The sequence below is a fragment of the Moschus berezovskii genome, chromosome 9, assembly GCF_049115385.1.
Source record: "Moschus berezovskii isolate FMDL1 chromosome 9, NW_MosBer_1.0, whole genome shotgun sequence".
In the NCBI taxonomy this organism is placed as follows: Eukaryota; Metazoa; Chordata; class Mammalia; order Artiodactyla; family Moschidae; genus Moschus; species Moschus berezovskii.
In genome coordinates this window covers 68,567,379-68,581,072 of record NC_142468.1, presented here as the reverse complement: position 1 = coordinate 68,581,072, position 13,694 = coordinate 68,567,379, and the positions used below count along the sequence as shown (strand labels likewise).

General features: G+C 40.9%; 1 protein-coding gene and 1 non-coding gene across 2 annotated transcripts in view; one reads left to right on the top strand and one right to left on the bottom strand.

Moving 5' to 3' along the window:
* Window positions 1–1,211: 1,211 nt before the first annotated feature.
* TRNAS-GCU (transfer RNA serine (anticodon GCU)) lies at window positions 1,212–1,293 on the bottom strand. Its single transcript has one exon. It is a non-coding gene; the product is annotated as a tRNA-Ser (tRNA).
* A 128-nt stretch (window positions 1,294–1,421) lies between these two features.
* Window positions 1,422–13,694, top strand: part of KNL1 (kinetochore scaffold 1) — a 70,114-nt gene continuing 57,841 nt past the window's right edge. Inside the window, 2 exon segments of the mRNA XM_055436912.2 lie at window positions 1,422–1,881; window positions 13,545–13,597. Of these exon segments, the coding sequence (XP_055292887.2) occupies window positions 13,563–13,597 (35 nt within the window). The 5' untranslated portion in view covers window positions 1,422–1,881; window positions 13,545–13,562.

Here is a 13,694-nt window from a genome sequence, read left to right as displayed (position 1 = left end):
GAGACTAATGAAGATGAAGCTACAATTTTTTTTCTCCCAGCCAAATAACCAATTAATTTCTATCCACGAACCCCTTGGGAGTGTGTGAAACCCAGGTTGAAACCCTTTCAAGCAACAGGGTGGTGAATGGATTAGAAAGCAAAGTGCTTGGGTGACCCTCAGCCCTCAGCTCTGGGAGGTATCTACATTCCTAAGGGATTTGGATTGATGTGGGAGGAGTCACTGGAGCCTGATTTCTACTCTCAGGGCTGAAGATATCCGCCCAGTGTCAGGTTCTGGGGTACCATTCAGTGCAGAGAGAATGTGTAAACCATGACCGCAAAGGATTGATGAGCGCTTTTTACTAATTTTCAGCACCATATAGGGTGGTGGTGAAGGGCCACCAGAGTTTGATAGACTTAAGTTAAATGCCTTTTCTGGAATTACAAAAGCTGTATAACCTTGGACAAGTTTATCTTTCAGAGTCCTCATCTGTAAAATGGAGTAATAAACATGTCTATCGTGATCACAGGGTTATTGTGAATTAAAGTGCTGTAATTCATTGTGGTGCCTGTAGACGAATACTGGATAAATGACAGTGGTTAAATGTGAGTTGAAAGACTCTGCCTGATGACCTTTCAGGAGGAGAATCTCTGTTCTTTTTCTACTCCCTCTCCGCTTAAATTCAAGAGAAGAATTAAAACTTTCTCCTCTGGGAAGGCAGCTATGTTTTCACCTCTCTGACTTCTAGATAACTACCAAGTTTCCAAGTGCTGTCAACATGTTTTTTTTAACGTTGAGTACTTTTCTTGAGCACCTGCAGCCTGCTAGGGACTGGAAGAGAACCCTGAACAGAGTCTCACGGTAGCTTTTGAAGTAAGATCTGATATTTCATAGTAACAACAGGTATGAAAAACGCTGGGGTTAGAGTCCACAGTAACCGAAGTTCCTCAGTCAGGAGCTGAGTTAATTAATACTGATTAGACCACCACGAGAACACATGTAAATAGCGATAATCTGATTCCCAGAAAATGCCTCTTTCCCTCCTTTTTCTTTATACACGAGGGCAGAATTCTCCAAAATCCGTCTTTCAAGAGTCAAACCGGAGGTTTCAAAGTCGACTAGTAAATCATACTTGCAATGAATAAGCAACTCTTTCCATTCCGCAAGGAAATTTGCCGTCATCGGTTCAAATCAGAGGCAAAAAAAAAAGAAAAAAAAAATTCTACACCCGACGAGGATGGGATTCGAACCCACGCGTGCAGAGCACAATGGATTAGCAGTCCATCGCCTTAACCACTCGGCCACCTCGTCCCCGAAACTTACTCCTTCCTGGTAGCTATAGGGAGTAAAACTAGGGGGATGTGACGCAATGGAATGGAGGCCGCCATTTTGTACGGAAGCAAAGCTCCGATCTCTTTTACAGCAAGAAATAAAAAGAAGATGGCCGCTCCCATGCAGTGAGGAATCTGCAATGGGGAGGAATAAAGGAAAATTCCGTGGAAAATGAGATAACCTTGAAAGAAATAAAATTGGCATACAAACTGGGGAAAAACTCTGATTGAAGAAATCTTAGGGAGGGCCCTCAGCCGAAGGGGCGGGGCCGACGCGTTGAGCGGCTTTGCGCCTGCGCGTCAGCGAGGCGGTTAGATTTGAATGCTTTACAGAGAGCCTCTGGGCGTTATGAGGAGACGTGAAGGGCTGGGGGTGAGCTACCTGAGGAGCGTGAAGCCCACAAACAAGTCTGAGGAGAATTTGTGAAGCCGTTGGGCCGTGGCCGGTAACTTTCTTCCCGGTCTTCGCGCGCGGGATTTAGGTTTTGTTAGAGCGGACTCAAGGCCGCACGCTGGGAGGAGAGGGACGCGCCTACAGCCGGACCGCCTCAGAACTCTCCGGGCTCAGGTACGGACGCTTCTCCCCCGGTGCGGGACTCGCTCTCTTCTCACCTCGGCCTACACTTGTGCCGCCTCTCGCCCCGCTTGCAGTCTCCATCCACACCTGGGCCCCCCGAGCGGCCCTGGGTCGCCGGCCCGCGGCTCTCTCCGCGTCCCGCCCCGCCATCTTCTGTCAGGGCTTCAGGACTGTCCCTAGCACCTACCTCCTTCTCCCTTCTTTGGGGACCTCACGGGTGTTTGCATTTTTTACTCAGTCTTTTCTTAGCTATAAATGAAGTGACAGAACTGTGATTTTGAACTCTGTTTATGGTTTATTTACAGTGTCTGATCTGAGTGCTAGCGGCACTGAGCAGGTTTTGAGTTTTCTGCGGATGTAATAACATAAATAAAGCCAGTATTAGTACGCCACAAATAAGTTTTTAAAAAATCCTCGGTGCATTATTAAGCTAGAGTTAAGGAGTCTTTTCTTGCTGTTTGTCTCAATAGTAGAGTTTAAGAAAAAAGTTCTAAAAATATGTTTTGTCGATTGGAATCTTAAAGATAGGTTTATAGAGATATGACAGAGAAGACCAAAGCAGAGCTTACTTTAGGTATTAAGGTTGAAGTTTTCAATTGAATTGGATCAGTCGAATTCCTCTGATATGTATTGGATTTCTTGTCTTGTACTCGGGCAGGGAGCAGATGATTCAGTCCCTCATCTAGAATTTACAGTCCAGAACGAGAAGGAATTAATATACACAGATAACTATAAAGCAAGACACTGTAAAGGATTACAGAACATTCTAAAGGAATGTGGAAACACAGACCAGCTTATTTGATGCTTTTCGTCAATGGAGACTAGAGGAGGCTTCTTGGAGAAAGTGGTATTTGAGGTGGAAGTTGAAGGAAAGAATGATTTGAGATGAGAAGTTAAAGTACTGTAAAGGTTGGGTTCCAAGTGGTATGATTTTTCTTGACAATGTGAATGGCTGGAAATGTTTACAAGGTGTAAACTGGGTGAAAAATACTTGGGAGTGGTAATATTAATGATGTGTTTGATGCTAAGTAAGAGAAAGTAAAAGATGCCTTAGATATTGGTAGTAGGACAGTGCTGTCCAGTAAAACTTCCAGTGTTAATGGTAATGTTTAATTTCTGCATTGCCCAGCACCGTACTCATTAATCTCATATCACTATTGAGCACGTACGGTGTGGCTAATTGTGACAAGAACGGTATTTTAAATTTTATTGCATTTTAATTAAATTTAAATGATATAGACTGTAGATCTGTACTATCTGATATAGTACAGGTCTAGAGTCTGTATCATTGGACACTGTGAAATATATTAACTGTTGTTCAGTGGCTCAGTCGTGTCTGACTCTTTGAGACCCCATGGACTGCAGCAAGCCAGGCTTCCCTGTCTTTCACCATCTCCCGGAGCTTGCTCAGAGTCTTGTCCATTGAATCGGTGATGCCATCCAATCATCTTTCTCAGCCTCAGGGTCTTTTTCAATGAGTGGACTCTTGCATCAGGTGGCCAAAGTATTGGAACTTCAGCCTCAGCACCAGACCTTCCAGTGAATATTCAAGGTTGATTTCCTTTAGGATTGACTGGTTTGATCTCTTTGCTTTCCAAAGGACTCTCAAGAGTCTTCTCCAACACCACAGTTCAAAAGCATCAATTCTTCGGCTCTCAGCTTTCTTTATAGTCCAACTCTCACATCTCACTAATTCATGACTACTGGAAAAACCATAGCTTTGACTATATGAACCTTTGTCGGCAAAGTAATGTCTCTGCTTTTTATTACACTGTCTAGGTTTGTCATCGGAGAAGGCAATGGCAAGCCACTCCAGTACTCTTGCCTAGAAAATCGCATGGACAGAGGAGCGTGGTAGGCTGCAGTCCATGGGGTCGCTACTAGTCGGACACGACTGAGCGACTTCACTTTCACTTTTCACTTTCACACATTGGAGAAGGAAATGGCAACCCACTCCAGTGTTCTTGCCTGGAGAATCCCAGGGACGGCGGAGCCTGGTCGGCTGCCGTCTATGGGGTCACACAGAGTCGGACACGACTGAAGCGACTTAGCAGCAGCAGTAGCAGCAGGTTTGTCATAGCTTTTCTTCCAAGGAGCAAGCATCTTAATTTCATGGCTGCAGTCACTGTCCACAGTGATTTTGGAACCCAGGGAAATAAAATCTGTCACTGTTTCCATTGTTTCCCCATCTATTTGCCACGAAGTGATGGGACCAGATGCCATAATCTTAGTTTTATGGATGTTGAGTTTTAAGCCAGCTTTTTCACTCTCCTCTTTCACTTTCATCCAGAGGCTCTTTAGCTCCTCTTCACTTTCTGCCATAAGGGTGGTGTCATCTGAATATCTGAGATTATTGACATATACATAAATTGAATGAAAAGATATTTTATTTTGTTCTTAAATAATCGCAATTATTTGATTGGATTTGTGTACCTGTTTATAACTGAAAATGGGGTCCGACTGCTTACCGCTCAAAAGTCAATAAAGAGGCAAGGTTGGTGGGAAGGAAAGTTTGCTTCTTTTTGGATGCTGGCAACGGGCAAGGAGGGCAGACTTCTGTTCAAAGCCCAGCTCTCCCCCACTGATGATCAGTGGGCAACAGCTTTTACAGATATAGGGAGAGGCTACGTGCAGAAACAGCACAGTCATCTCTGACAGTCATCTTGAAATTGATCGTGCGGTGGTCTGACCAACATTATCTTGATTGTTTTAAATACAGTTGATCTTCAGTTCTAGGATGGGCTTGTTCCCATTTCTTTGGGACTAATTCTGTGAACAGTGGCAGCTTATGTCATGACTACAGTCTAGTCATCATGTAGTTCACTTCTTCCACCTGGTGGGGGTTTCAGTATCTTTACGAGCTCACAGGATATGGCTCAGAATAGTATCTATAGCCCTTGAGAAGGAACTAAAGGTCCTTTACTATGCTTGATGACTAAACTGTTATTATGTAGTCTCTTTTGCTGTTTTCCTTTGTTTCTGCATTTTCTCACTTCTCAGTTCAGTTCAGTCGCTCAGTCGTGTCCGACTCTCCGCGACCCCATGAATCACAGCACGCCAGGCCTCCCTGTCCATCACCAACCCCTGGAGTACACTCAAACTCATGTCCACAGAGTCGGTGATGCCATCCAGCCATCTCATTCTCCGTCGTCCCCGTCTCCTCCCGCCCCCAACCTTTCCCAGCATCACAGTCTTTTCCAGTGAGTCAACTCGTCGCCTGAGGCGGCCAAAGTATTGCAGTTTCAGCTTTAGCATCAGTCCCTCCAATGAACATCCAGGGTTGATCTCCTTTAGAATGGACTGGTTGGATCTCCTTGCAGTATAAGGGACTCTCAAGAGTCTTCTCCAACACCACAGTTCAAAAGCATCTATTCTTCGGCGATCAGCCTTCTTCACAGTCCAACTCTCACATCCATACATGACCACTGGAAAAACCATTGCCTTGACTAGATGGACCTTGGTTGGCAAAGTAATGTCTCTGCTTTTTAATATACTATCAAGGTTGGTCATAACTTTCCTTCCAAGGAGCAAGCGTCTTTTAATTTCATGGCTGCAATCAGCATCTGCAGTGATTTTGGAGCCCCAAAAATTAAAGTCTGACACGGTTTCCACTGTTTTTCCATCTATTTCCCATGAAGTGATGGGACCAGATGCCATGATCTTTGTTTTCTGAATGTTGAGCTTCAAGCCAACCTTTTCACTCTCCTCTTTCACTTTCATCAAGAGGCTTTTGAGTTCCTCTTCACTTTCTGCCATAAGGGTAGTGTCATCTGCATATCTGAGATTATTGATATTTCTCCCAGCAATCTTGATTCCAGCTTGTGCTTCTTCCAGCCCAGCGTTCCTCATGATGTACTCTGCATATAAGTTAAATAAGCAAGGTGACAATATACAACCTTGACGTATTCCTTTTCCTATTTGGAACCAGTCTGTTGTTCCAGATTATGCTTATTCTTTGGGTAAACTTTTTCCATAGACAAAAGGCAGGTGGAGAACATGGGGAACAAGGTCCATAGTGTCTGTCTCCATTTCATGTTGAACACTACACAACTTTCACATCTTAGAATCGGACACTGCCATGCTCGTTTCCAGGGCCACATTGATCAAAAGTACTTGCTTTATATCACAGCAACTGCCACAAATCCAGCTTTGCAATAATATGTAACCAAAACTAGTGTAAGGTCAATGGGTACTCTTTTGAACTAGCAGTCGATCGATGTTGAGAATTGTTTCCCTCAGAAATGTAAACTATTCCAGAACCCCTTTGTGAGTATGCGCAGCACCCCTCCTTACGTGCTGGATGCACAGCTTTGGAACCAACTAATTATCAATAAATATGAAGATGATCAAAAGTCCAACCATAACAGCATTTTACACATGAAGTTTAATGTGAGAGTCTGGAGTCTCCTATTTCTGTTGGAAGTGGAAATTACAGATATGTAATAAATAGAGTATTTTTAAAAGAGGACATCAGTAAGCTTTGACTCTTATCATTTAAGTGCTCACTAAGTCTGGCAGAGAGACAGGGATTATGCACAATAACTGTTTCAAACAACTAAGATGTTTAGATGACTCAAGGCTATGGTTTTTCCAGGAGTCATGTACAGATGTAGAACTGCACAATAAAGAAGGCAGAGTGCCAAATAATTGATGCTTTTGAACCGTGGCACTCTTGACAGTCCCTTGGAAAGCAAGGAGATCAAACCAGTCGATCTTTAAGGAAATCAGCCCTGAATACTCTTCAGAAGGACTGATGCTAAAGCTCTGATACTTTGACTACCTGATGCAAAGAGGTGATTCATTGGAAAAGACCCTGATGCTGAGGAAGATTGAAGGCAGAAGGGGAAGAGGCTGACAGAGGATGAGATGGTTGAATGTCATCACCAATTCACTGGACATGAACTTGGGCAAACTCCAGGAGGTGGTGAGGGACAGGGAAGCCTTGTGTGCTGCAGTCCATGGTGTTGTGAAGAGTTGGATACAACTTGGTGACTGAGCAACAAGAATTTGATAGTACTATAAGTTTTATCTGTGAATTTTGAATATGGACTTGAAAATATTTCAAAAAGGAGAAAAAAATATGGAAGGCATTGAATTTATTGAGCTCAAATTATGTACTAAGCACTGTGCCAAATTCTCAAAATGTGACAGTAAACATAAGAGACACCAGCCCTATTCTCATGGAGTTTACTGTTCAAGCAAGGATATGTTGATGCAAATAATAGTCAATCTATAAATAAGAACAGAAGAGAATTTTATTTGAGTCAAACTAAGAAGTATAGCCTGGGAGACAGTCTTTCAGTTCTGAGGAACTGTTCTGGAGAAGCATGATTATCAGTGCAGTTTTATATCTTGTCAGAACAAAGAACATCAAATATAACAAGGGTACCTTCCTTCAGTGTTTCTTAAAGAAGGATTAACACATACACAGCCGGTCAATATGTTCTTGGAGCCTAGGAAGGGAGGCTTATTATCAAAGGAGTACTAGCATTGATGTCCTAGACAGGGAGGCTTTTATGTCTATCTTCAAAACAGACATTCTTTATTTCTGGACAGTGTACCCTCTTCTTTAATGGCTAAAGCACATGTATAGTGTATGTTAGATAAGCTATAACACTGGCTGTTCTAATTAGAATAAAGTTCAAGCCAAATCATGTGTAATCTGGCTTGATTACAATGGCTTCACCATACTTAAATATGTGAAAATTTCTTCCATCAGTTAGTTTGGGAAGATAAAAGGAATAATTAATTTACATAACAAACTTTTAAATTACAGTTGTGGTAATGCTACACAGGAGACATATACAGTGATACAGAGAGTACTTTTCTTGGCTTTCTTGCCAAGAAATAATAGCAAATAAAATTTTGATGACTTGGGGAAGAGCTTTGTTTGTGCAGGAATAGAAATGCCAGTGTGTCTAGCACAGAGAGAGAGACAGTGGTATGAGATTAAGTATGAAGTCTGAGAGGCAAGCAGGATCCAGATCTTGTAAAACTTTGTAGGTCCTGGTAAAGAGTTTATTTTCAGTACAATGATAAGCTTTTAAGGGGTTTTACATAGGGAATGTCTTAAAGGTGATTTGTGTTTAAGAAAATAACTGCCTACTATGTGGAGAAAGGACTTCAGGGGGATAAGAGTAGAAGTAGGGAGACCAATGAGATGGAAATTATAATATTCTACTTGAGAGATTGAGGACACCTTGAATTATGGTGGTGGCACTGAAGATAGAAGGGAATGAATTTGGGATATAAATTGGAAATAGAATCACTAAGACTTAGTGCTAGATTGAATAGAAGTGGAAACAGCTATCATACTTGGTTGATCTTGAAAAACTTTCAGTTTTACTGTGAAGTTGATGTTTGCTGCTTTTAAAATAGATACTGTTTGTTAGATTAAGCAATTTACTTTCTATTCCTAGTTTGCTAATTTTTTTTAACTTGAAAGGATGTTAAAAATCATCAAACTTTTTTTAATCTGTTGAGATCATTTATGATTTTTCCCTTTTAATCTGTTAGGATAGTAAATTGTAAAATTGATTTTCTAATGTTGAACCAATTCTTCATTTCTGGAATATAACCAACGTGACCATGCTACATTCTTCTTTTCACAAATTGCTCCTTTTTGCTATTTTTTTTTTTTTTAGGATCTTACATTTATTGTAGTAAAATTAGCATTTAATCTTTACTTTGTTGTACTATATATATCTGGATATAGAGTGTCTGTGTATGAGATGGAGATGGTTGCAGGTAAGAGAGTTTTCTTTAAAACAAAATAATTAAAGTAGTGGAGGTAGTTGCTTTAGGGAAAGAGGATAGTATGTACTATCTAAAACTTTAAATTAAAAATATTATTTTAAGTAGATATGGGTATAATCTGTGAACAAGAGATAAGTAAAACCAGAAAAATGGATAAACAGGCTGAGAAAGTGATGGACAAAAGGAGAGAGTCAGAGATCAAATCCTAGGTGATTCCCATTGCCTTATATATCTATATTAACAGCTAATTAAGTAAATTGATACTGAAAAATAAGCAGACTTTTACTTCAGGTTCAGATTCATGATGGAGTATTGTTCTTTAATTTGGCTTCTGTTATATATGATGAATGTTCCACAGTTTATTGTGATCCACACAGTCAAAGGCTTTGGCATAGTCAATGAAGCAGAAATAGATGTTGTTCTGGAACTCTCTTGCTTTCTCCATGATCCAGCGGATGTTGGCAATTTGATCTCTGGTTCCTCTGCCTTTTCTAAAACCTGCTTGAATATCTGGAAGTTCACGGATCACATATTGCTGAAGCCTGGCTTGGAGAATTTTGAGCATGACTTTACTAGTGTGTGAGATGAGTGCAATTGTGCGGTAATTTGAGCATTCTTTGGCATTGCCTTTCTTTGGGATTGGAATGAAGACTGACCTTTTCCAGTCCTGTGGCCACTGCTGAGTTTTCCAAATCTGCTGGCATATTGAGTGCAGCACTTTCACAGCATCATCTTTCAGGATTTGAAATAGCTCAATTGGAATTCCATCACCTCCACTAGCTTTGTTCGTAGTGATGCTCTCTAAGGCCCACTTGACTTCACATTCCAAGATGTCTGGTTCTAGGTGAGTGATCATGCCATCGTGATTATCTTCGTCGTGAAGATCTCTTTTGTACAGTTCTTCTGTGTATTCTTGCCACCTCTTAATATCTTCTGCTTCTGTTAGGTCCATACCTTTCTGTCCTTTATCGAGCCCATCTTTGCATGAAATGTTCCCTTGCTATCTCTAATTTTCTTGAAGAGATCTCTTGTTTTTCCTATTCTGTTGTTTTCCTCTATTTCTTTGCATTGATCGCTGAGGAAGGCTTTCTTATCTCTCCTTGCTATTCTTTGGAACTCTGCATTCAGATGCTTACATCTTTCCTTTTCTCCTTTGCTTTTCGCTTCTCTTCTTTTCACAGCTATTTGTAAGGCCTCCTCAGACAGCCGTTTTGCTTTTTTGCATTTCTTTTCCATGGGGATGGTCTTGGTCCCTGTCTCCTGTACAATGTCATGAACCTCCGTCCAGAGTTCATCAGGCACTCTATCTATCAGATCTAGTTCCTTAAATCTATTTCTTACTTCCACTGTATAATCATAAGGAATTTGGTTTAGGTCATATCTGAATGGTCTAGTGGTTTTCCCTACTTTCTTCAATTTCAGTCTGAATTTGGCAGTAAGGAGTTCATGATCTGAGTCACAGTCAGCTCCTGGTCTTGTTTTTGCTAACTGAATAGAGCTTCTCCATCTTTGGCTGCAAAGAATATAATCAATGTGATTTCGGTGTTGACCATCTGGTGATGTCCACGTGTAGAGTCTTCTCTGTGGAACATTCTGAAAGAGATGGGAATACCAGACCACCTGACCTGCCTCTTGAGAAACCTGAATGCAGGTCAGGAAGCAACAGTTAGAACTGGACATGGAACAACAGACTGGTTCCAAATAGGAAAAGGAGTACAACAAAGATGTATATTGTCACCCTGCTTATTTAACTTATATGCAGAGTACATCATGAGGAATGCTGGGCTGGAAGAAGCACAAGCTGGAATCAAGATTGCCGGGAGAAATATCAATAACCTCAGATATGCAGATGACACCACCCTTATGGCAGAAAGTGAAGAGGAACCAAAGAGCCTCTTGATGAAAGTGAAAGAGGAGAGTGAAAAGTTTGGCTTGAAGCTCAACATTCAGAAAACGAAGATCATGGTATCTGGTCCCATCACTTCATGGGAAATAGATGTGGAAACAGTGTCAGACTTTATTTTTTTGGGCTCCAAAATCACTGCAGATGCTGATTGCAGCCATGAAATTAAAAGACGCTTACTCCTTGGAAGGAAAGTTATGACCAACCTAGATAGCATATTAAAAAGCAGAGACATTACTTTGCCAACCAAGGTCCGTCTAGTCAAGGCTATGGTTTTTCCCGTGGTCATGTATGGATGTGAGAGTTGGACTGTGAAGAAAGCTGATCGCCAAAGAATTGATGCTTTTGAACTGTGGTGCTGGAGAAGACTCTTGAGAGTCCCTTGGACTGCAAGGAGATCCAACCAGTCCATTCTAGAGGAGATTAATCCTGGGTGTTCATTGGAAGGACTGATGCTAAAGCTGAAACTGCAATACTTTGGCCACCTCATGCAAAGAGTTGACTCACTGGAAAAGAGTCTGATGCTGGGAGGGATTGGGGGTGGGAGGAGACGGGGACGACTGAGAATGAGATGGCTGGATGGCATCACCGACTCTGTGGACATGAGTTTGAGTGAACTCCGGGAGTTGGTGATAGACAGGGAGGCCTGGCGTGCTGTGATTCACGGGGTCGCAAAGAGTCAGACACGACTGAGCGACTGAACTGTACTGATATATGATGAAAGCGTGTAAAATAAGATATCTTTTAAGCATCTGTTTGGGTTTTTGTTTGTTTGTTTCAATTTTTTATGTATTGCCAAAAGTGTACAAACATTGATTCTGAAAGTTTATGTATATGATATTAATTTAGTATTATGGTTGTTGTTGCTGTTCAGTCGCCAAGTCACGTCCAACTCTTTTCTACCCCATGGACTGCAGCACACCAGGCTCTTCCGTCCTCCACTATCTCCCAGAGTTTGCTCAAATTCATGTCCATTGAATAGGTGATGCTATCTGACCATATCATCCTTCGTCACCCCCTCTTCCTTTTGCCTTCAGTCTTTCCCAACCGCAGGATATTTTCCAATGAGTCAACTATTCGCATCTGGTGGCCAAACTTCAGCTTCAGCATCAGTCCTTCGAGTGAATATTCAAGATTGATTTCCTTTAGGATTGGCTCATTTGATATCCTTGCTTTCCAAGGGACTCTCCAGGGTCTTCTCCAGCAGCTCCATTCAGAAGCATCAGCTCTTCAGCACTCAGCTTTCTTTATGGTCCACCTTTCACATCGGTTCATGACTAATGGAAAAATTATAGCTTTGACTGTATGAACCTTTGTCAGCAAAGTGATGTCTCTGCTTTTTAATATGCTGTCTAGGTTTGTCATGGCTTTTCTTCCAAGAAGCAAGCATCTTTTAATTTCGTGGCTGCAGTCACCATGTGCAGTGATTTTGGAGCCCAAGAAAATAAAATCTGTCACTGTTTTTATTTTTTCCCCTTCTATTTGCCATGAAGTGATGGGACTGGAAGCCATGATCTTTGTTTTTTGAATGTTGAGTTTTAAGCCAGTCTTTTCACTCTCCTCTTTCACTTTCATCAAGAGGCTGTTTAGTTCCTCTTTCTGCCATTAGAGTGGTATCATCTGCATATCTGAGGTTGTTATTTCTCCCAGAAGTCTTAATTCCAACTTGTGATTCATCCAGCCTAGGGTTTTTCATGAATTACTCTACATAGAAGTTAAATAAGCAGGGTGATAATATATAGCCTTGTTGTACTCTTTTCTCAATTTTGAACCAGTCAGTTGTTCCATGGTTGGTTCTGTTGCTCATTGACCCACATACAGGTTTCTTAGGAGACAGATAAGACGGTTTGGTAGTCCCATCTCTTTCAGAATTTTCCACAGTTTATTGTAATCTATACAGTCAAAGGCTTTAATGTAGTCAGTGAAGCAGAAGTAGGTGTTTTTCTGGAATTCATGGCTTAAATGCTAATATTTTTTAATCAGAATCTCTAGATACTCTGTTTTTTGAAATCTGCAATGGAATTTTTTCTTACCCAGGAGTACAGTTCTAAAGTTAAAATGCATAAAGTGATAATATAGTTGTGGATAAGGTAGGAACTAAGACCAATTAAAGAAACTTCAGGTTATGCTTCTTTTGCACACTCTTTCCAAGACAGATAGATACTCACTGAGTGGGATTGTAAGCATAATCAAATACACTTTATTTTTTTTAATATAATTTTATCGATCGATTTTTTGGGTGCACTGGTCTTAGTTGCTTTGGGAGGTGAATGGGAGCTTTTCTTCATTACGGTGCATGGGCTTCCCATTGCTCTGTCTTCTCTTGTTGCAGAGCACAGGCTCTGCGCTCACAAGCTCCACTAGTTGCAACTTGCAGGCCCTAGAGTGCCTGGGCCTCAGTGGTTGTGGCGCATGGGCTTAGTTGCTCAGTGGCATGTGCAGTTTTCCTGGACCAGAGATTAAACCTGTGACCCTTGCATTGGCAGGCAGATGTTATTCACCCACTACCAGGGAAGTCCCAATTACAGTGTTTACAGTGTTATTTTTGTATCTTTTTTTTTTTTGCTGAGTAAAGTTAAATTTTCATAAGATAAATATGCATTTTGTGCAGATTTTATTAAGCTGTATTTTGATGGCTGATTGACTACGTTTTGAGATTGAATTATTATGTAATCCATAAACTCCTATAAACTAGGACAGATTTTTTATTTGAAGCATTAAAGTCCATATCATCCAAATCAGTATTAGTCACTGAGTTCATCTCGAATATGGGAATTTTCCAAGAGTGGTAGTTATAGCAGAGTAGGGTAAAGTCCTCAAAATTTTTCATATTTCATATTCCTATAATGAAAATTTTTCCTTCCTTCCTTCCTTCTTTTTTTGGCCCTCTCACAGAAAGTAATCCTAAAATCACAATTCTGTTCTTAATCTCTTCATTCATTACAGTTTCTCTTCCTTTTTTCTCACCTTTTCTCTTATTGTGTATTTGTTACAGAAAAGTTTTTCTTCAAAAATGGATGGGATGTCTTCAGAGGCTAATGAAGAAAAGTAAGTTCTTGAAATACAGCTAAAAACATTAACTCCTTATCAGAGAAAGATATTTTTCCAATTGTTAAGACATATTGATAACTTCTGAAATGTTTTC